At 42.0% G+C, this 22,189-nt stretch overlaps 1 protein-coding gene across 6 annotated transcripts in view; it reads right to left on the minus strand.

The window, feature by feature from the left end:
- Nucleotides 1–22,189, minus strand: part of gabbr1a (gamma-aminobutyric acid (GABA) B receptor, 1a) — a 128,022-nt gene that overhangs the window by 40,116 nt on the left and 65,717 nt on the right. For all 6 annotated transcript variants that reach the window (XM_005456072.4, XM_003451260.5, XM_005456070.4 and 3 more), the window contains 7 exons: nucleotides 14,952–15,122; nucleotides 14,215–14,316; nucleotides 13,857–13,922; nucleotides 13,488–13,679; nucleotides 7,683–7,928; nucleotides 5,203–5,266; nucleotides 4,347–4,424 (listed from right to left, as the gene is read on the minus strand). In XM_005456072.4, coding sequence (XP_005456129.1) covers nucleotides 4,347–4,424; nucleotides 5,203–5,266; nucleotides 7,683–7,928; nucleotides 13,488–13,679; nucleotides 13,857–13,922; nucleotides 14,215–14,316; nucleotides 14,952–15,122 — 919 coding nt within the window. The remainder of the gene's footprint in view (nucleotides 1–4,346; nucleotides 4,425–5,202; nucleotides 5,267–7,682; nucleotides 7,929–13,487; nucleotides 13,680–13,856; nucleotides 13,923–14,214; nucleotides 14,317–14,951; nucleotides 15,123–22,189) is intronic.

Consider the following 22,189-nt stretch of genomic DNA (forward strand, 5'->3'; position numbering starts at 1 on the left):
CTTCTTTAAAAAGAAACACCACCAATTTATACGAGTCAAGAGAACATGGATGTGAAAAATTCGGAAATATTTTCTTTCTGTCCGTGTTTCCCTAAAGGCACAATCTGATAAAGCACACGCAGTTTCTCTCCAATTTTGTCATTTGAAACCAAACATACATTACCAACGCTGTACATGTTACATTCACTATGTGCGAAGTGCAGCCGTGTTTTTGTGATATATGGAAGTATGACACATGCCAAACGCTGCCAGCTTGTTGAAGTTTCACAAAGAGAGAATATTACAGTAGTTACATCATCTTTGCACTTCGTTTGTTTTAAATTTTTATTTTTGGTTTGCAAGGCTCAGAATGCTTTAGCAGCTCTACATTCACCCAGCTGCTTTTCCCTCGACACCTCAGCACACCTTCACATATTTCTGTTATAGACAGTAAATATCCAACACACTTTATAATTAAAAGACTCCTTCCATGATGACTGTGGGGTTGGGAGACTCTAGAATGACCTTGCTAAAAACTGAACACCACAAGCTTGAAAATGAAAAAGACCTGGCAGTGGTGTAAGAAAAACTGAGCTTACTGCAGCTCCTATAGCTATAATTAGATTAATTAGATTTATTCTATTAGAATATTTTTTTGAAGTGGAACTGTTGTAATTTCCCATATATTCTCTGAGGAGAATAGCTAACACTTCAGACTGATGCTCCGTTTCACACACTTTTTCTGCTCTTGGCTCTGTATGATGTCACTGAGAGCATATATCCCTAATATGGTCACTTCGCAGAAAAAGCTTGTTTCAGATTTCAGTGCATGATCCTTATTCATCTCCAGTATGAGATGAGTAAGGATTGGGATGAATTAGTACTGCAGTCGAATCTAAGTAAAGCTATAGGCCTGAAAATGACCATAAAAGGTCAACTTTAAATATGGAATATTTAAAATTCCAGAATGTGGAAAGCCATGTACGTGTCTGAATGAATGTACAGTCGTAGTAATTACGGCTCTGAGTAGGTGCACGGCGTATATGTGTCAACTGTCCATTCAGCCAGTGTGTTTGCTGCATCTAAGCCCTCCTCCGTCCTTGATCAGGGAATCAGGACGGGAAGTTGCCATGGAGACCCAGCTCTGTAACAGTTGCCACAGCGATCAGAACAAGAGCTGAGCTAAAAAGTGGTTGTTAGGGCGACCGTGCAGAGAGTGAGAAAGCGACGCGAGGAGGGGCGTGGTAAACACAAAGGAAAACAAGTGCAGGGGTTAAGTTAAAAACCACGCTGTTTACTCCACCCTGTCAGTACATCAAGCACGCCCTTCCCCCATCCCCTCCACCCCAGCTGTCAAGAAGAAAACTTCCCCGAACTGAGTCAGCTCCAGAAAGCAGGAAATTACTCATTTCCTCTCAACAAGTAGATGTCAGCTGGATGTGTCTTTATTTGGTAAACAGAAAAGAAGAAGCTCATTTAAAAAAGCAAACAAAACTCACCTCTGACACTCTGGACAACATGTCAGTTTCACATGAGCAGCTTCTAACTAGACTGACATCAAGCCTGTCACGTTGCAACAAGCCAAACTAAAGAGCTGGAAGCCAGCCTGATGGAAAAACATGTCGCCTACAAGCAAACAGGTCACCTGTCCCTGGACACTGATACTGACCTGGAAACTTTACCTCTTCTGGGTTCAGTTAAGCCCTGGCAACATCATTTCCTTAAAAGCCTAAAAAAGGCGTCCCTCTATGGGCTGCCTTGGCGTGCAGGATTGATTAGTGGCACACTCTGTCCAGGCACAAGTATGTCACCTCTCCAGGGAGAGACGGGCCAGTAAACATCCACAGTACTGGTCTTGGTGTCTGAGGCAAATCAACGCTAATAGGTTTTCACAGTAAACTCAAGTATGGGCAGCAGGAGTTAGAGCACAGGTTCGGGCTTTTAGGCTTGAGTTCAAGCTTCTTTATGCAGAAGAAAGATGTAAAAAAAAAAACTTGGTTGGTTAGCGGGGCAAGCTAACCTGAGATCAGGCAAAGATACTGCAAGAGATGAACAACTGGTCAGCAGTAAGAGCTGTGATGCACAGCGTATGGAGGCCATTGCAGTACTGTGAAACCCTTCGCACCGGATTGCAGCAATTAACTTAAAAAGAAATCCATCCTCCCTCTTTTATCGGCTAAAAGTCTTCCACCTCCAGGGATTACACGAGCTTGGAGCTCTGAGTGTCAGCAAGGACAAAATGTTGAATTAAGGCCCGGAGGGCCGTCGCTACAGCATCCCATAAATTAAACTGTCAAACTGAACCACATGTACATCAAACTGGAAAAGTGCATATTTTCATATGACCATTTTAGTTTTCACTAACTCGGTCCAATTCAGCACTAAGGTGGCGACCTTTAATTCTTTATCAGAAAAATATTCATCACAAAAATGATTAGGTAGAGAGAGAGCTGTGCAACTTCTACATGATTTTCTTGTTAATATTGTGTAGACTTCCACTGCTGCTCTGCTCACACACACACACAACAGCTCCAGTGCATGTGCTAATCTTGTGTAGGTCCTCTTTATGTTATATAAAAGAAAACCTGACCCAAAGGGGCACTCACATGGGACTGCTGTGGTTTCTGATACCAGGAAAATGGCGGCAGTGCCTTTGGGGTTTATGGGTAGTAAGGTTGTTTTGGGATGCTTAATCGGATTTGGGATCTGGGGAGTTTGGAAGCTAGGTCAACACCTTGGGATCTGTGATGTGATCTTTGAGCCTTTTTCGAGCTGTTTTTGTGGCGTGGCACACTGTCATGCTGCGGGGAGGATAATGCCCGCAGCAGGGCATAAAAACCCCACGACTGCCTGAAGTTTTCCTAGGAGAACATTGCACTGGAACAACATAATCAATGTTATTCCCTCCTACTGTCAGTGGTTTTATTGTTGTGGCTTACTGGATTTGCGTTGTTCTTTAAAGCAGGATGTGTACATGTTATTATTCTACAACTGCATATGTTTGCATGCACAGTGCATGCATTACTGTAAAAGTTTCTATATACAAGAATATTTAGTTCACAGTTTGGTTTTGGTTTTTTTAAAATGGGCCACATTTGGTTGCCTCATGCCAAACAGAGCCGTAACTTATTAGACAGATATGAGGTGTGTTCTGAAAACTGGCCCACATAATATAATAACACCTCCTGCAACACACGCCAAGGCCACTTCATTACTCCAGGGCCGCGTTCGGTCCACACAGTACTTGTTGGTGCTTTTACTGATCCATAAGTGCCAAAAGGGCCTGAATGTGTCTGCTAACTGGGACACATTAATGCGTTTATATCAGCTTTAAAACAAACTTTAAAACTTCCAAATCTTCCAGAGAGAAAACTCTGCTAACACACACACACACACACACACACACACACACACACACAGAGCCTACACTTATTTTTAGAGTCATTGTGATTTACACATCATTTCTGCTGTGCATTGAGAATAATCGTCCATGAGTTTGCTTAACCCTTTCCACCCTGAAGGTCTCTGTTACCGGACCAGGCAATTACGCCGTGAAATGCAACCTGCTGCCAGGTTTTTGGAGGTTGCTGAGCACAGTGCATACGCTGTCAAGGCCGCCTGCTACTAACATTATTAAAATGGGTGCGTCACTGTTGTTGTAGTCACATCTCTGACTGACGGCAGTTTATTTATTCTCTCATTTACAGTTTTGATTAGGCGAGAATAAAAAATGTCAACTTGTGGGTCTCAGCAGATCAGCTTACGATGGTTTATTTTGCTGTGGAGTCATCACTGGTTGAATTTGAGGTGTTTTATAACTTGTAAATTTAAAAACGCTTCGACTGAAGGGTTTAAAATCAGAGAACAGATGCCCCTGTTATTCCAAAACTTGGATTAAAACTGAATTTTTTTCAGGCATGTATTTAGTTCAGCGATAAATGTCATACATCGCTAGCAGTAACTGTGAAAAGCCACTTTGGTTTACTTTTAATGGTGCCAGTTTGCCAGCATGGAAACAAATATAGGTTAAGAAAAACAGGCTAACTCACAGTAGGATGCCGGCCTGTTTGATTACAGTGCATGTGCTGCGCCGACACTTTTAACACATGTTGGACAGTGAGTGCGCAGCCGGCTAATTTGAGGGCGAGCGTCAGAATCCAAATAACTAGCTTCATCTAAATAAGTGGTTAGAAAAAAATCCACCGTGATTATACATCATTTAGACAGTAAAGGAGGCTAAATTAAGCCACGCAGCGGAGGTCTGAAGTCAAAGCACAAACATGTAACCCGGCTGACTCACGGCATGACACAGGACACAAATACAGACACAGGAAGCTGAGCGATCGGTGCCATAAAATCCATCTTACCTATCCAAACATCATTGCCAAACCAGGAGAGGTTCCCTTGAGAGCTGTCATAGTAACCAATCTTCTTATAACTGCCTCCTACATGTTTGAGAAGCAGAGACAAGAAAGCAAGAAAGGTATGAAGTTTAATTAGCATCACTTCTGTAATTAATTTGCTCCTCGAGAGAACTGATAAACATTTATATTTATACCGCTGCTGTTTAGGCAGTGCAATATGTGAATACAGAAAGAAAAGGCACATAATGAATACGCAAAAGAATCGACGGATGAAAAGGTGGACAAACAAAGAAGCACCAAGGGGAGAGGAAGGAGAAAAGAAAGAGGGGGAAAAAAAGGCGCTTATGTGGCAGTCTTGACCAGGAATACTGATGAGGTCCCACAGTGATTCAGGGATTCGAGTCAGGTCGTCTCATTGTGGATGTCAAATTACCCCGACACCACAACAGGAAATATGAGACCGAATGCGAGGGGAAAGGGGCAGGATTATAAATTCTCATCCGTTAGGACGCCAAAGAGAACAGAGGTAGAAAATAATCCTCAACCTTATCCCATGCAGGGAAACTCATTAAGTCACTGGTGACAAATAGGATGCCATTTCCAGAAACAGCTTAAAACGAAGGCTGGTGCCCAATTAGAGTGAAGCTTCGAGTCAACACCGCACTGCACCCAGCTCGTTCACATGTGCAGTTATAGGGCTCCTTAAACTGAGCCTTTTCTCCGGACTGCGCTGAAAGCAGCAATCAATGCATCATTGAATATATTCAGCAATGATTTTCTTCAATGAGTGACATTTATTATTCAGTCCAGATTCTGCAACTATAATTGAACGTGGGAGGACAGCGTGGAAGCGCTTTACCTTGCAGTTGCTCGATAAGAGTCATTGCCATCCTGGATCCCTGGGCGTCAAACACCACCTGGCCCTGAGACACATTAAAAAAGCAGAAACTTGACATTATTGCAAATAAAAAACCTCATTTTTAACTACATAATTCTGCACTTCGGGGAATATTACTAGTTATTATTCATTTATTTTTTGCTTGCCAAGGGTTGCTGAGATTAACACCACTCCTGTAGTGATTTAGCCTAGCTCACAGACCGGAGATGGAGAAATGGGCAAGAAATGCAAACAGCTTTTACACCAGGCAGTCGGTAAAGTTCAGTTGAGCGCCGCTGCAGACAAATAATGATTGTTACATCTTCACGTAGTAATGTACAGTACATTTAGCGCTATATGATGTAGAGCGGAACAGCATACAGAAGAGCTCAGCCATCAATGACAACAGATCGATTTAGTGAGACGCTGCGTCAAAGGAGGAGCGGCGGGGGGTGGGTGCAGATATGATATATATTCTACATATATTCTGTTTCTTGAACTTGTGTTGAGACAGAAATGGTGGCCTGCATATCTTCTAGAAAAAAAGGGTAGTTAGAAGTAGTAGTTGAAGCAGAGTTGCAGGTGTTTTTGACCATAACGCCCGTCTCTCAAGGGCAACTGCCAGACTGTCGGATGTCTGTGGCGGCAACAAAGGGCCCAGACAGCAGTGTGCTTGTGCATCTTGCTATCAGCTTGGCTCAAAATAAACTAAACTGTGAAACTAAAAAAGGCACAAGACATAACAAGAGCTCTGTAGCACAAATGAATTTAGAAAAAGTAAGTAAGCATGATCTCTGCAAGCCAAAGACAGCCAACATCTGTCAAATTCCAGGTTTCAGACAGAGTTCAAAGGTGTCTCTCCTTGGTGGTTTGTCTGCTAGCACAGAACTGCCCACATGAGCACGTGATTGTCTTTCAAAAGAGACCCTCACAGCTTCTCTGTGATCATGCACCATACATATTTACATGTTTTCCCCAGCCTGTTGCGGTATGTATCCATCTAGCCTTTTTTCCTAACACTGTTTTTGTGCGAGTTGTCCAGTTTTGGAGACATTGGCTCTCTCTCCCTCTCAGATATAATGGAGTAAATTGCGCTCGCCTTGTGGTGTTCAAAACATCAAAAAATACATTTTAACTGAGCAGCAACGTCTCTTTCCAGAAGTCATACCCATCCACAAAAACATCCACAAACTTTAAAGCAATTTCAATTTATGCAATTTTAGGAACCAAAGTAATCACTATGCAGAAGGACGCATGTAACCACGTGTTCTTAGATGCTCATGCTTGTGACTGTCTAATAGGATGTTTTCCAGCAGAATGACAGACAGCAGAAAGATTGTGTGGTGATAGTTGTGGGATCTCACACCAAATCAATCTAGAGGATTAAACTGAACTACACGCCAGAGCAAAAATATGTAAATGACATTTCAGGGTGAACTGTCCCTTCCGATCAGTGCCCAGTGTTAACTGGAACACAGCATGGAAGGTGTCCATTTTTGTGGGGTGCACAATGTGCTGGCAGACGTCTCCAAGATGCAAAGTGGAAAAATCACAATATTCAAATTCATTTTTAATGCTCAGTGATTGGAAACTCGTTGGGCATCTGGTGGAGCAGCTGCACTGGACTGCAATAGATTATACCCAGTGACACGAGACTGTGCATGGTTTTTATTTTATCCCCACTTGCATACTTTTATAATTGGTTTTCATTATTATTATTATTATTATTATTATCATTATTATTATCATTATTATCATTATTATTATTATTATTACAAAAATAACTGGTGAGTGATTCAGGAAATAAGCTGTAAAAATGAGTTTTCAGCAGCTGATGGGCAGAGCGAGGCTGTTCCAGTTTTAGGAGCTACTGCCTCAAAAGCGTGGTCACCTTTCAAAGAAGAGCGTGGAACAGTTGACCAGAGAGGTGGATCGCTGGGATAAGGTCTCAGCAGACTTGCTCTGTAAGAGCCTATGTGAGCCTGGCCATGTAGAGCCCACATGTCATTTTAAGATTTTTAAATGAATTCTAAATTTCGGGTGATGTACAAATGCTGGCTAGTTTTTGTTAGCTGCTTCATCTGGAGCAGCTGAAGCTGGCTCAGGACTGAGTGGTGCAAAACGTGAGGGACGATAATCAGAAGAAAATTTGAGTATGTGCCAAAAACGTGAAGTTACTGTTGAATGTATGAAAGTAATGAGCACACAGGCTGATCTTCCCTGTTATTGCTGTGTTTCTAGTCAAAAAAGGGGTATTTACTTATATTTCATATTATTGGATTTTGCATAATTTGAACCTAATTGTTCTAATTAATAATAACTTTAGGGGCCAGACAAAATGTTATTTTAAATATTTAGATTAAAAAAAAATCATATTTCTGAGGACTAAGTAACTACAGGGTAGCAGATGTTTTCTTTGCCACTGCTCCTCTTTCACCTTTCCTCACATTTTCTGCACTTACCGAGACGCCTTCAAAGGAGCTCGTGTTGAGGGCCCTGTAAATCTCGGACGTGATGTCGTGGTTGTTATAGTTGAAATCCTCCAGACGCCGGCCCTTGGCCTTCAGCGGTGCCACAGTCTTATTAAGGGCTAGGGCCAGTGCCCACACTGCATCGTAGGCTAGAGGGGCCTCCTGAAACCCGCCGGTCTCCTCAGGGTTCTTCCCTCCCAGACGAGACATCAAGGCAGCGAGAAACTCCTGTGATGTCTGAGAGAAAGAAGACAGAGAGGACATCAAAGAGCCAAGAAATGCAACACTGCAAAGAAGGTTTACATTGACTCATTTTTTATTTGTGTTGCTAGATATTCACATAACTAAAGAAAAAAAATTTGAAGAGCCACCAAATGAATCGACCCTCAGAACTTCGGAAGTCATTTCTGGTATTCACTATAACGTGTGTATTTGATTTAGGATTTATTTTTACTCTCCTGTAGTAAACACTTGTTTCCACTTCAAATAAACCAAGGAAAAAAGTGAAGCAGCTTCAGAGTCAGAAACCGTCTTTCTGCGACGAGCTGAACTTGGTGGAGATTGGAGTGTTAAAAATAAATTTGGTTCAGAATAAATAAATACTGCTTCTACCATGATGAAATAAAAAAAAGCTCCTTCTATGTGCAGCCAACCTGAACTGAAATCTGTCTGCCAAAGTATATGCTAACAAGAGGAAGGGTGCATAGCAAATAGCAGCATGTCAGGAGTGGGTCCCACTTCTAATGGTGGAGTTATGCTTTAAGATCACACAGGATTAGCATCTGCGCTAACCATAGGGTCTCTTGTGCTGGCTAGAGGGTACTTGGGCTGGCCAGAGGGGCTTTTGGGGGCAGTAGAGCTGGGCATGGGGGCACTTGGACCCTTTCAATACCCCTCATGTGGACAGGACCCTAAATAATTTATCTTTTGCTTTTCTAAACAGAATAGCCCTCTGGCATTCAGGGCTGTGTCACCTAAGCTAACCGCTGTGTGTTTCTAAAGAATTATGAAACACAGAACTCCCTGAAAAACTTGTTTGGATTTATCAAACAAGATTTTACTTGTGTTTTCCCTATTTATGCTAATTTATGCCCATCTAAGATTATCATCTGCTAGTCTGGTGATTTAGCCTCCAGGGTTCCTGAGTAGACAGGATATGCAGATATTAATTCCAAGATTTCATGGTCCAAGTATTGACCATTTACAAATCACATAAATTTAAAAAACTAATAAAAAGCTCATACAAAGCTTCTGGTACCAAAAATCACTTCCTTTGCAGTGATAGGCTACTTTTCCCGGAAGCCTGGGAGCTGTTTTGGATAAACTTGATCAGTCATTAAAAATAATATGCAGGAATGAGTGGATGTGAGAAGAAAAAGAAAGGTGGCAGGCGGGAAATGTACAAGAAAAAAAGCACAAAAATCTGGTTGAGGTGGGAACCAGCTGTCCCCTCCTGCTCAGGAGGGGAGGAGTCACCGAGAAACTCAGAGCTCGCTGAAGAAACCAGGCAAGCCGATTAGGTTCACAGAGTCAGTTACCATGGTAACCGACTTAAAGTTTAACTTAGCTCTCTTTCTGGAACAGAAACCCCGGAGTTTCCCTCATCTCAGGGTTAAAAAACTGAATCTTCATGAAACCTGCTCTCTGGAACAGAGCCCTGAACGAAGGATCAAACATAAAGCGACTTCAAAAGAAGCAAAATTCCACCCGACTCCACGTAATTAAACATCTGCAACTCGGAAGAGTTTCATAGTAGGAAAGTAACATTAACAAAGTAACAAAAAAGAAAATCAGGGATGGAGATCTTGCAGTCCCTCGCATACTGATTCTCCATGCTCATATTTAAGTGTTTCTATCATCTGCCCTGTTAGTCGTCTCATCTAACCTTTGGTGAGGAAGCTGATTGTTAAGTGTATCACACATATCTGTCACATCTCTTTTTTTGGTTCCTGTTCCTGACCCCCTGGCATCTTTATTGCTTTGCTACACTCTTACAGTAATCTTAAGACAGACCAGCTTTTTCCTTTTCTCACAAACATTTCAGTTTAGAACTCATTTTGTGATTAAACACCAATCAAAATTATCTCCCGCTGAAAGCATGGATACACGCGCGATGGGAAATTATTGCTACCATTCATCATTGTGTCTCTGTGGATTCTTTGAGGCCAATTAGGCCTACACACACTCCAATTCACTTATGTCAAATTCGTCTAATTGAAATTCCACCTTGGCATTTGGCATTTAAATCTGCCACTGCCTTCTGAAAACTAGCTGACAATGTGCTTTGCAGACCCTGCAGTATTGGCACAGTAGTTTAATCTGAGTGCTCTATCTAAGAGTGCTATGCCAATTTCAAACTTAGAAATTGAATTTGAATAGACGGACAGGGAGCAGGAGTTCTGGCTGTAATTCTTATCGCCCGTTGAGCAGCACTCGTCAACAGCTAAAGCAGCAGGTAGTGGCAGGTGCTGTATGAATATAAACAACAGCTGCTGATGAAGTGCGAGGGAAGGAGGGAGGGATGGAGGGGAGGGTGGTGGTGAGAAAAGGTGGGATGAGGAAATGGTAAAGGAGAGATGGGTAAACACGAAGAATGACGGGATGATCCACGGCAGACCGGCAGAGTCGGAGAAGGTCGAAGAAAAAAGGGAAAAGGGAGAGAAGAAGAGACGGCGTAAGAGGATTAGAGCAGGTAAACAGAGGAGAGCGACTGCACCTGAGAAGCTAAATGAGCGTCGGACAAAAATGAGAAAAAGCGAGCTGCTGATAATTTAAATGCATAAACTCCCAGGCATTCTCAGCAGTTTAGCAAACACATTATCGATTCAGGTCATGCAAAGTTCACTGAAACTATGACTTTATTGTTCTTAACACGCCAGCCGTTCCTGAAATAGCTCTTGCCTCACGAGGATCCACATATATAAGAGCTGAAACCTGGCAACAGTGAATGAATGACGGCTCAGAATACACATCAACAGGACAGGAGGAAGTCATCCCAGCTGTTTATTTACAAGCGATCGCCTGAAGCTACAGTGCAAGCAAATTAAATTACATTTAAAGCAATTAAAAAAGAGCCAAAAACGATTTAATCGCTTTAATTTCATTAATAAAATACTTTTTGTAATTACTCTCTGCATATTTTAACTAAAACTTGAATGTTTTCAGATGAGTGCAGCTGCTGTTTTAACTTCCAATATTTCTTCTAATCTTTCCCGCTTTTCCTCAGGAAGCTGCGCCTTTTCCCGGGCCACCTCTTAATGACTTTCCCGGTTGACTCACAGCACCATTACAGGAAAAGTACATTACATCACACTAAATCCTGACCATAGACCAACTTCAGTTAACATTGCGTAAACACGATACCCAGGATTTTTGGACATTAAGTCATGCTGGTTGTGTTCAAATTGTGTTGATAGGTGTGAACTATATTTAAACAGAGGAAGTGCCTTTAAAGAGCATAAAGTGTGCCTCAAGGGAAAGATTTCAGGTGTGGTTCGAGTGCATGCAAAGCAGGGACGTCAGAGAATATACTAAATTTGATTATATTATGCATACACTGTTAATTCAAGGAAAGAGAGACTGGTAAATACTGCAATTAGGAGAACAGAGCACAAACTGACTGATGTCAGTACCACTTGTTTGGTCCTTTTCATTTTTTAAAACTCTTTTTTTACATTGAGTTTTATTGACACAGTGATGGTGGGAAGGAACGGCTCCCTTTTAACAGGAAGAGACCTCCAGGCTCAGCGAGGGGCAGCCATCTGCTGCGACTGGTGGTGATGGGGTGAGGGGAAGAGAAGAGAGAAAAGAGGAGCATACAGAGACCACAAACAACTAGCAGCTCTTTTAGACTGTTTTTTTATATATATTTTTATAAAAATTAGATGTTAACAGCATTTCAAAATTACAAAATGTACAATGCTGTGGGCCAGCAGAGGGAACATTTAGGGCTGGAATAATTCAACAAGAACAACTGTGATGATGTCGTTGTAATGATGGCATTTGTGACCCAGCGATTTCCAGTAGAGTCCAGTTTGGAAATAGGGCAACCTTAAACTGTGACCAATGAACAGGCAAGTGGGTAACGCGTCATGCACTGCGAGTTTCTGATAATTGTTTGTCATAATGGCAGAAAGACTTTCATTATTGCGTGCTGTTCAAAGCAGAACTTGTTGGGCGTTGACTGTCCATTTATCTTGCACCATGTAGGTATGTGGACCTTACATACAAATGTAAAGTCAGGTGAAAGATGTGGTTATGTGCAAACGGGGGAGATTGCGAAATGGCATGAAGATATTGAACTGAGAAAAAAAGAAGGAAAAATGAATATCCCTGGACTTTTTTAGGGCGCTTCACATCAGGTGCACATCTGTACTGTACACGTGAGTTAACCCTCCCACATCCGCTGTTTGCCATGGCCGCGCACACTTACATCATTATCCCCACTTAAATACACAGTAAAAATCTGCAACAAACCCTCCAGCTACATCTCCTCCAGCTAACTTTAAGATGAAATATTACTTGATGTTAGTGGTGGTTTTGTTTTAGAGCCCAGACAAAAAGAACATTCTGCACACTCGTCTGTCTTAAACCCTCAGCTGTCGTGCCAGGAAGCAGATGCGAGTGTCGAGATCTGTCTGCACGCACAGATTTCCGAGGAAACGGGCGTGGCACGAGTGAAGTAACGCTCCCTCGTGTTATGTTTTCAACAGTTCTACATTCCCCGATTTTTGGTACAGCTGGTTTTGACACCTGGTGCGTACTGCACCCATCTGATCTGGACCACGTCTCGCAAATTCAAAGGAGCAGAGCATCCTGAATCTGCCTTGTGAGTGTACAAAGGAAAGGAGATTAAAAATAAAAATCTTTCCTTTTTTATTAAATTTTTATGCAGGGTTGCCAACTCTCACAGTTCTGGCACTTTTGACTTCACTCTTACACTCTCTCACGCTGCCCAAACAAATCTCACGCCAAATAATATTAAGCCTCAAAGCGCCCTTCCAGCTTCCAGCTGTTTGAGTTCATTAAATACCTGCACGTTTCCAAAGCATCGGAGTTGTGCAGATTTACACACATTTATGCGCATGGCACAACAGCGCTAACTTCATTAAATATTCATAACTATGAATTAGGCCTTTTCCCAACACAGACGGGATTCGTGAGGACCTTACACTTAATCACAATCTACTTTTCTGGAACTGATGCAGGTGAGTTGTCACACACACAGAGTCAAGGTTTTACAATTCAGTAATCTGTTACAGCAACTGCACCAAGGTCATGTCCTGAACTCCATCAGAGCTGTCGGGAGCCGTCTCCTCACAGCTGTTACTATCTATAGCTGAATCGCTGCTATATCTGGCATTTGCCACAAACCACAAAGCTGGAAAATTGGCTGGAAATTTATCAAGTTTCAATACTTTAAATATGAATATTGAAACATTTCAAAGACGTTGGTGGCAGCCAAGAAGTATAAATCTGTGTGTTTGCTAATCAACAAAAGCACAGGCGAGGCTGATGGGAATCTCATTAGTTTGTAGTAACGAACCAAAGTATTGTATGTGCTACCGGATCCCCAAAGTGCTGGACAAAGAACAGGTGAGCTCTATTTAATGTCATTATAAGCTCATTAAACACCATCATTCGATCCAAGTGTCTTAACTACTTTGAATTGCAATGTTTTCTCTGTAATCCAGTTACAGACACTCATTATTTGTCAATCAAGCTACACATGTTGTCCCTGATTAATACAACTAATCTCTTTAACGCATTAAATGGAGGAGTGATTTGCATTCCCACCATGTTGGAGACTCCACGGACAGTTTCAGGATTCAGCATGACGATCTCAGTGGTCACGTGTCCCTCCACGGCCTCCGTCATGTTCTCCACTGTGCAGTTGATGGCCGGGTCTTTGATCTTAAACCAGTTGTCTGCGTACCAGCCTATCAGGAACCACACATGCTTCTTCCCGTAGAGCTTCTCCTTGAACACCTGCAGCACAGAAGGATGAAGAGAAAGATAAATTATTCCCAGTTGAGCCTGTTGTATCGCTGCCAAACAAGGAAGTTCATTCAGACATTCAAAGAGCCCATTACAGAGCTCAGTTTCTTCTAATAGCCAGTCAGGTTGGGCGTTCTGGGATCAATTGAGCAGGGAAAAGGTACCAACCTCACAAAACACCTTCCGTGCTTCGGTCTCATAAAAGAGCCCCACGATGATCCGAGCGTCCTGGCGCTGCATCAAATCATAACAAAACATTGCTTAGTTACATCAGCAGCAACAATGTAACTTCACAATAGCGCAGTCTGATGTGGCAGCACAATGTGCCAAAGTCTTGCCGCTTCACAGGATGGCACATGCTGCTGTTCGGGAGCTGCTAATTAGCATGGCGCATTAATTTCCTCTATCAAATCGCCTCTATGCTAATGGCATCGTGTGCAGCTGTGAGCCAGAGGAGAAAGGAGAGGGGGAGAGGAGGGGGGGAGCGAGACGACCAGCAGCTGAGGTGAATTTTTAATCAAAGCACCTTGAGGTTCTTGACAGCGACAGCCGGGTCGGTGAGGAAACTCTGGCGAACGCTGATCTCGATGCCTGCCTCCTTCACCCTCTGCTCCAGATCATCCAGAGTCTACCACATGAAAGGGAAGGACAGACGAAGACAGACAGGGAGGGGGGCGGGAGAGAGGAGGAAGAGGAGGTTAGAGAGGCGGCCGAACAGAGAGATGAAGAGAAAAGGCAGGTTGAGATTACACAGAAAGACAAAAGAAATGCAGCTAAGTCCAGAGGGGGGAAAATAAATAAATCTGAAGTGTACATGAGAAACACCAAGAGAGGGATGGAGACTGTGGGCATGTATGATAAATAAAAACAAGACAGCATGAGAGAGAATAGATTTTTTGACAAAGACATGACTGGAAAGAAGAAGAATGCGAGAAGCGGGAGGAAAGAAAGAGCGAGCAGAATCATTAACCTCCATTACAGGAACCAACCCAAGTGACGCTGGTATCGATCGCTATGGCTAGGAGAGTGTCCTGCCAGATCAATATTTCTCACAACCAATACTCCAACAAATTACTTCAAAAAAAAAAATCCTCCATCAATCGCCAGCAGAGATTGCTTAAAGGTGTATAGCTTGGCCTGCTCATAAACAAACATCCAGAGGCTGGCAAGTCAGCAGCCAGGCTCAGGCCATAAAGCCAGGAGTGAGCAAAGCAAGAAGAGAGAGCTGAAGACAAAAGAGTGATGAAGATTAAAGGTACTGACGGAAGTGAAGACTTCAGTGGTCTGCTGAATGGTGGCGATACGAGTCCACTTCCACTTCTTGAAGAGCTTCACCCTGGTGGGGTTGTGAAGGGTGGCTGACGGGTGCGTGCGGAAGAATGTCGGGAAACGCTGGCGATTGGACAGGGCTGGTGAGCTGGAACCATAGGAGAGCTGCGAAAACAAAAGAAGCATAAAACAGTTAATGAGGAAGGAGCGGACGTTGTAGACGTTCAGGTGTAGCAGCTCCTCGCTGGTGGCCATATTTTAAAGGCTCAGCGTTAGTATTTTGGCCTTTGTGATGCTTATTTTTTGGAGCAGGAAACGACTACATGTGCACAGAAGACTGCTAACAAGTTTAGGCTGCTAGTTTGGGCTGTCAGTGTAAGTCACAGACTTAATGCAGATGATAACAGAGTGATAAAAAACAAATCAGAAGGTCATGTTATTGTTCAGCTAATCCCATCAAAATGCTTCCAAAGGCACCAAGAGCACAAAGATAATTGAGAGGGCTAGTTGCAAGACAGAACAAACAGAAATATACTGTGTATATGGAAATTCTGAACATGCTGGTACCCTGTGTGAAATGTAGATAAAAATATAAATAAAATATAATAAACCCTTTACTCGCTAGAGAACACAGAAAATATATCAAATTTTTAATATGATCTATGAAAGGGTATGGATAGATCCCAAAAACCATTCTGTAGATTTTTAGGGCTATAAAGTTTCGCATTTTAACACTGGAGTCTATACGAATTGTTGAATTTTGGAGCCAGCCTCAAGGGGCCATTAGACGAACTGCAGATTTTGACACGTCTCAAAGCTGGCTTTCGTTTTTCAGCCCTGGAAATTGCTGTTGGTGGAAAAAGAGAAAAAGTAATCTATTTTGAAGGTTCACCCAGTAAATAGATGTTCCTGTCCAAAGTTGTCTTTGATGGACCGGAAAAGAAGGCCATTAAAAAGAAAGAAAACCAAAAACAAATTCCCTATTCCCATTTTCTCCTTTTCTTACACCCCCCCTCACTTCTTTAGGCTTTCCTATGGCTTATTAGATGTTGATGAACTCCATAATTTCATTTAAAACAAACGAACCACAAAAAACACACTAAATCGCTCTTGCAGGGTTCTCCGTGCATCAAGTGCCATGAAACCAAGATTGCAGACACCACGACAACAAACGTATATTTAAAAATAATCAAATTATTCTCGTCTCAAAGCAATTTGGACCTATAGAATAAGAGTTCTCAGCCATAATACCTCAAAAAAGGCAGCGGGGAAAATGGTTGTTAGAAAATATCAGTAGAAGCAGAAGAAAACCATTCCTCTATCAATTAGTTTCACAGTGACAAGTCGAAATAAAATCCTCGACAGGCCTTCTTTAAAATGAGGAACCTGCCGTTTAGGGAGCCATTAAAGACACGAACTGCCTCTCCTACTCTCAGCTCTCATCTCGGCCCCATTACCTATAGCTGTGAGATGTTCTCCACTGGGAGTGAGAGGGGGCTCGATGACTGATGTCAAATGTCATGTGCGATGTGGACTCCCCACAATAACAAATTCCTGTGGGGACAGGCACGTAGACGAAGGCATCAATACGAAGGAGGAGAAACTTTACAGGAAGTGACAGCTGATCTGGGAGCGGTGGCGAAAGATCTGAAGAAAACCACGGGAGCTTTGAAGGATGACACATGCTCAGGTATAAACGTGATGGGTAACATACATACATGAGAATGAGCAACCATTGTGATGGAAGTTTAATGACAGGCACATATGTTTATTTCTAAAGAATATTCAATTCAATTTTATTCATACAGCAGCAAATCACAACAACAGTCGCCTCCCGGTGCTTTATACAATACAATACAATTTTATTTATATAGCACGTTTAAAACCAGGGGGTACACCAAAGTGCTTCACAGTAAAAATAACGGTAAATGATTATACTGAACAATAAGTCGTTAAAACAAGGTAAAACAGAGAAAGTAGAGAAAACAAACAAAGGCATTAGTAAGTAGAGATAGGGAGAGATCATGATTATCCAGAGAAATGAGTTGTGATACAGCAATATATTGTAAATATATTGTAAATATATTGTAAAGCAGACCCTACAATAATACATACAGAGAAAAACCCAACAATCAAATGACCCCCTATGAGGAAGCACTTTGGCAACAGCGGGAAGGAAAAACTCCCTTTTAACAGGAAGTAACCTCTGGCAGAACCAGGCTCAGGGAGGGGCGCGGCCATCTGCTGCGACCGCTTGGAGTGAGAGAATATGGTTGGCCATAAACTGTACCGTCAACATGAAGCAACAAAACAGGCAATGAACTGATCGTGTCTAACTGCTTGTGTCTATCATTCATAATAATAATGATCCATATGTATCCTTCAATTCAACTTCCTGTTCATGGCACAAAATGTTCCTTCATTACACTGAAACTCGTTTCTCTTGTGTCAATCCCAATTAAGGAAGCAAACTTGTATTAGTCCAGTGAACAGAAAAGTAAAAACCGCATCAACATTCATGTTCAGCATCTAAGAATACTTCATGTCAGTGTGATAACATACTGAGGTTTGTAATATTTCCTACTGTAGGTTCCTTTAGCTACGAGACTTAAGTGTTGATGGTTTTTGGAGCAATACATAACCATATTTGGAGGGGATGGTGTAGCTGTATCCATAAACTGTATGATTTAATAAGTAACAACCTCCCCATGTTCATGGAAATCGTTTGGTATAAGCTTTCAGCTACAGCTGCTGGTGTGGTCAACTTTAAGCTTGGATGAACTTCGCAAGGAAAATTCAGGAGATCACCAGAGTCGTTGTAAGCCTTCCTCTCTTTGTCACCCACAAATCCAATCTCACAGTGTGACTGGGGAATAAATCAGGGAATAATTACGGCCGTACGGCCAATCCTCTGCAACAAGCCTTGTGTGAATAATCACTCAAAATAATGATCCATAAGTATCCTTCAATTCAGCTTCCTGTTCATCAGTGAACTTTCAAATGTCTGTTAAATGGCGGGAAGTGAATGCAAAAGTCATTTGAGGCCTAGTGGTTGTTTGACGTGTTGCTGTTGAAATTGTGATTTTTTTCATGCAGTTATCACGCATCAAGTGAGATTCATTCAACCGAGGGCAGAGGGCCCGTCTCAGAGGTTGATATCACAAAGCATGGGCAAATAAAACCAATGGGAAAAAATTCCAGACACAAATATCACTACACTCTTAGAAAAAAAAAAGTTCCTTATTTTATTATCTTGTCCCTGGAGGTGTTGCAAACATAGTCTCACAAATGTGGAAACTTGCCTTAAATCTCTAGTGAAACTGACTTTAGCCCTTGATATCGACCCGGAGGCTGGCGGTCTGTGTAGAGGCACAGGCAGGACTCGGGTTACGAGACTAAAATGTAACCAGTCATAAAATTGTCACCACTTTGTTATAACCAAACAAATTATAATGAAAAGAACTGTAAGGAAAACATGCATTTAAAGACCAGATTAAAAGGCTCCTTCAGGTTTCTGAGACTTGGCTTGTCTAACATGTGGTTAAAATCCAACCCTAACTGTATCTCTAACTGGTTTGCTAGTGATCCAATGCATGCTAAATAGTAAAAAAAACTGTCAAAATTAGGTACAGAATTTATTTATATTATATAATATAAATAATTTCTGTGATATTTATGTAGCTCTTCTACTCAAATCTACCTCTATATACCTGGACCTACAGCCAACTCAAACATGCATTGATTTGCATTGTGAGAGGAAAAACCCAGCAAAAGCTCAGCTTCTAACCACTGTGCCACCATTACAGAAAACACATACACATTAAAAGCTGTCAGATATATTAAATCTTCTTAACTAAACTTAAATAACCAGTTTTTCTTTGGTCAAACACAGGCCTTCTCCTGACCTTACATCTTTGAAAAAGTAGAGAAAGGGTAACTGAGCACCACTCTGGGAGTCGGCATATGATCGATGGCTGGACAGGTTACGTGTCTGTTCAAAGATTGTTGTGTTGTGTTGTTTTTCTTAAACCGGTTTTTAATCATTAGTTTGTTGTCAATGCATGTCTGATATGATGGCTACAGGATCTGTGCTGTTGTATGGTGAACTGTGGATGAAATAACGGCACATTTGCTCCTTTACTGCTTGGAAACCTTTTTGGCCCTCAAATAACTACACATAGATATCTTGTTGTACATTAATGAGCTCCAGTGAAGACTTTGTGAAGACTGTACCTGTCCATGAATTGACTTGCACTGCACCCCTACCCCTGAGGGTGTAGATGTAGATGAGGGACATAAAATAAAGTGGAAAGTTTGTTAATTTGGTTCAACAGAGCGTTTAATGTCATCAACTCAAACACTTAGAAAACCTGAAGTGTTTTCAGCTTGCTTTTGCCGGGGCTTCATTAGCACAGTACCTGCAAGAGTGTAATAATTTAACTGAGGTCAAACCTAAGCGACACTCAACACCGGCAACACTCAAATAAACCTTCACCAGACATGAAAACAGTGACACGAGTGAAATGCAAAAGCTGCTGTGGCAGAAATAGACCCATGCAGCAGCAGGCAGGATGAGACGAGCAGAGTTCCACATCGAAGCTCCCCCAAAACCACAACAATATCTCTCAATTCTCACATCGACGGCTCTCTCGTAGCCTTGTAGCAGATCAATGCCCGTCTGTGGCTTACAGTGCTTTTAGAAAGGAAGATAGGGGATCAAATTAACACTGTGCTAAAAGGAGCTGATGGAGAGACCCTCCTTGATCAGTGTCCAAAAACGGAGGTTGCTTTTGCCTCCCCAGCACTCTGATGAAGCTGTTTGACATGCGAGGAGGCTCCTGCAGGCAGAACGCATCCAGAAATAATTGAGTGTGGCGGTTAGGTGGTTGTGCCAGTGGTGGCGTGTAGTAAAGAGAGACAGATCCCTTTGTGTGCAGGGAGAATCGACTGCTCGAGTTGAGGGATTGAGGCGGAAATGAAGAGTGGGAGAGAGCCACAGAGAAAGCTAGAGATGGAAAGGAGGAAGGAAGGAAGGAAGGAAGGAAGAAAGGAGGAAAAAAATGGGGTTGTAATAGAGCAGCCCAGCTCCAGGCAGAGACAGACAAAGAAAGGAGAGAGGCGAAGAGTCAGAAAGTGGAAAAGAGTATTTAACGATGAGGAAAAAAAGGGTGGCAAACTGAGAAAGCCCAGAAACGAGAAAGAGGGGCAGATGCCAACCGCTAGAACCGATTGTTCTCGATGACTAATCTCTGGATGAAACTTCAATTATGGGACAAAGCTAATAAGCAGAGCGCCGTGAGTGACAGAGAGGCAGATCAAGAGAAGAAAGAGAATGAGATAAACAAAATAAACTGAGTGATGAAGGCATGAAAAGCCGAAATGCTTTCAACAAAATCACAGCAGCAGAAGACAGCAACGGATCTCTCACTCTTTTAAAGATCTGGGTTGTGTTTAATACTTGTCATAAATACTGTACGTATATTATGATGCTGTATTGAGGCCAATAAATATTCTTTGTCGTAGACAGCAGCGCAGCTGTCAGTCTTGTAAAGTCTCAACACTAATTAAAGATCCTTTCTGAAGTCTTTTAAAAGTGCATTTGCAGTGTTCAGCTGCACAAAGCAGAGAGATAAATGGCAGCATTGTCAAGGATTTTATCAGCTTACAGCCCTTTCCATGCTAGGCACAACCAAAGTTCACCACAGAGACAAAGGAACATGGGACAGCATTGTCTTTTTAGCCTGTTTGTTTGGCATCTGGCTCTTGTTCTCTACAGACAATCTGCTGTAACAGAGCCTCTTTTGTTTGCTTCTCCGCGCTGTTAATTTTGCTAATAAAACAACTGGAATGGGATTTTTTCCAGGATTGAAAAAGGAAGCCAACACAAAAAAATGACAAAAATGCAGTTCGTCACATGACCACTTGAGGCTGGTCCTGAAAGCAAATCAGTCTCCACAGACTCCCATGTCAAAGTCATACATTTTAAAGCCCGATTTTAGCATTTTGGCCAATACCATGTTTATAGTCTCGTAGCAAGAACCTGTATGGATGCAACACAAAGACACACATATCTGCTAATTAGTGCCGAGTAACGGAATAGTAAAATACTCGAATCAAAAGTGAAACACGCCTTTCTTGTACGGGCTGCACTATAAAGCGGCCATAGCATTAGTCAGATAATTCCATTAAAATGCTTCAAAAGGCACCAACAGCACAAAACCAGTCAAGAGGTCCAGTTCAGTGCTTTCAATTAGTGGAGGTGAGGCAGAGCAGAGAGCTATCAGCTGCAGCTGCTTGTGCTGGCCCACCTGTCAAAGCTGCTATTCCCCTGCCTTCAAGTTTTTATACAATGGGTGAGCTATAAAATAAATTCAGTCTCTCTGTAGTTGTCACAAAGTTTAGGTCTAAGGATTCAAACTTTTTTGTACCAGGCACTAAAATGCAACATACTTGGGCATTTTAACATGAGAGTTTGGGAACTAACTCACTTATGGAGCAAGGCCTCAAGTGCCCATTTACAGTAACTCTACATTGACTTCATGTTTTAGCCCTAGATGTTCCTGCTTGGTGTGAGCTGATTACTTAGCAGCCCCCTGTCTGGTCATGTTTACAGCCTGGTATGATCCAATGCAATCCTTTAGAACAGTCCTATCGAGGGTGAGTCTAAATATAATCATTCATAGCTCCAAAAAAGAAATGCTGAAACTTTGAAACTGGGCTTCACAGTGCTAAATTTAGTGTTGGCTTACAGAACAGCACAACTGATTTGGCTTTTTAAGAAGTTTCTAGATTTTACCATTTTAGCTAAATGTGTGGGATCATTGTTTTGCTGTAGTTATGTGATCAGGGAAATGTAAGGCATAGGTGTGAAGGTCAAAACATCCAACAGCATATTTGACAGATGAAGTTCTTCGATGCTGAGCAGCTTCTTTACACCTTCACACCTTGCTGTTGCTAAAACCTTTTTCCAAAATTCTGCAGGCTGGCAGTGGACACAGTCACTGTTTACAGCAGTTGCTTTAGTTAACCATCTACAAACCTTTCGGGAAAAGGTACATGATTAAAAGTATGCCAAATCAGCTCTTCAGAGTTCCTTTTTGCAAAGTGACAAGGAAATCCTTTAAGATCAACGTTCACTCTAGCAGGAAAGATATTCAGGAAACTTAAATGACCAGTTCAGAAATGTTTTATGCACCAACGTGTTATTGCAGAGAACAAAGGTAAAGGCTCAC

Source organism: Oreochromis niloticus, linkage group LG11 (assembly GCF_001858045.2).
Source record: "Oreochromis niloticus isolate F11D_XX linkage group LG11, O_niloticus_UMD_NMBU, whole genome shotgun sequence".
NCBI classification, from domain to species: domain Eukaryota; kingdom Metazoa; phylum Chordata; class Actinopteri; order Cichliformes; family Cichlidae; genus Oreochromis; species Oreochromis niloticus.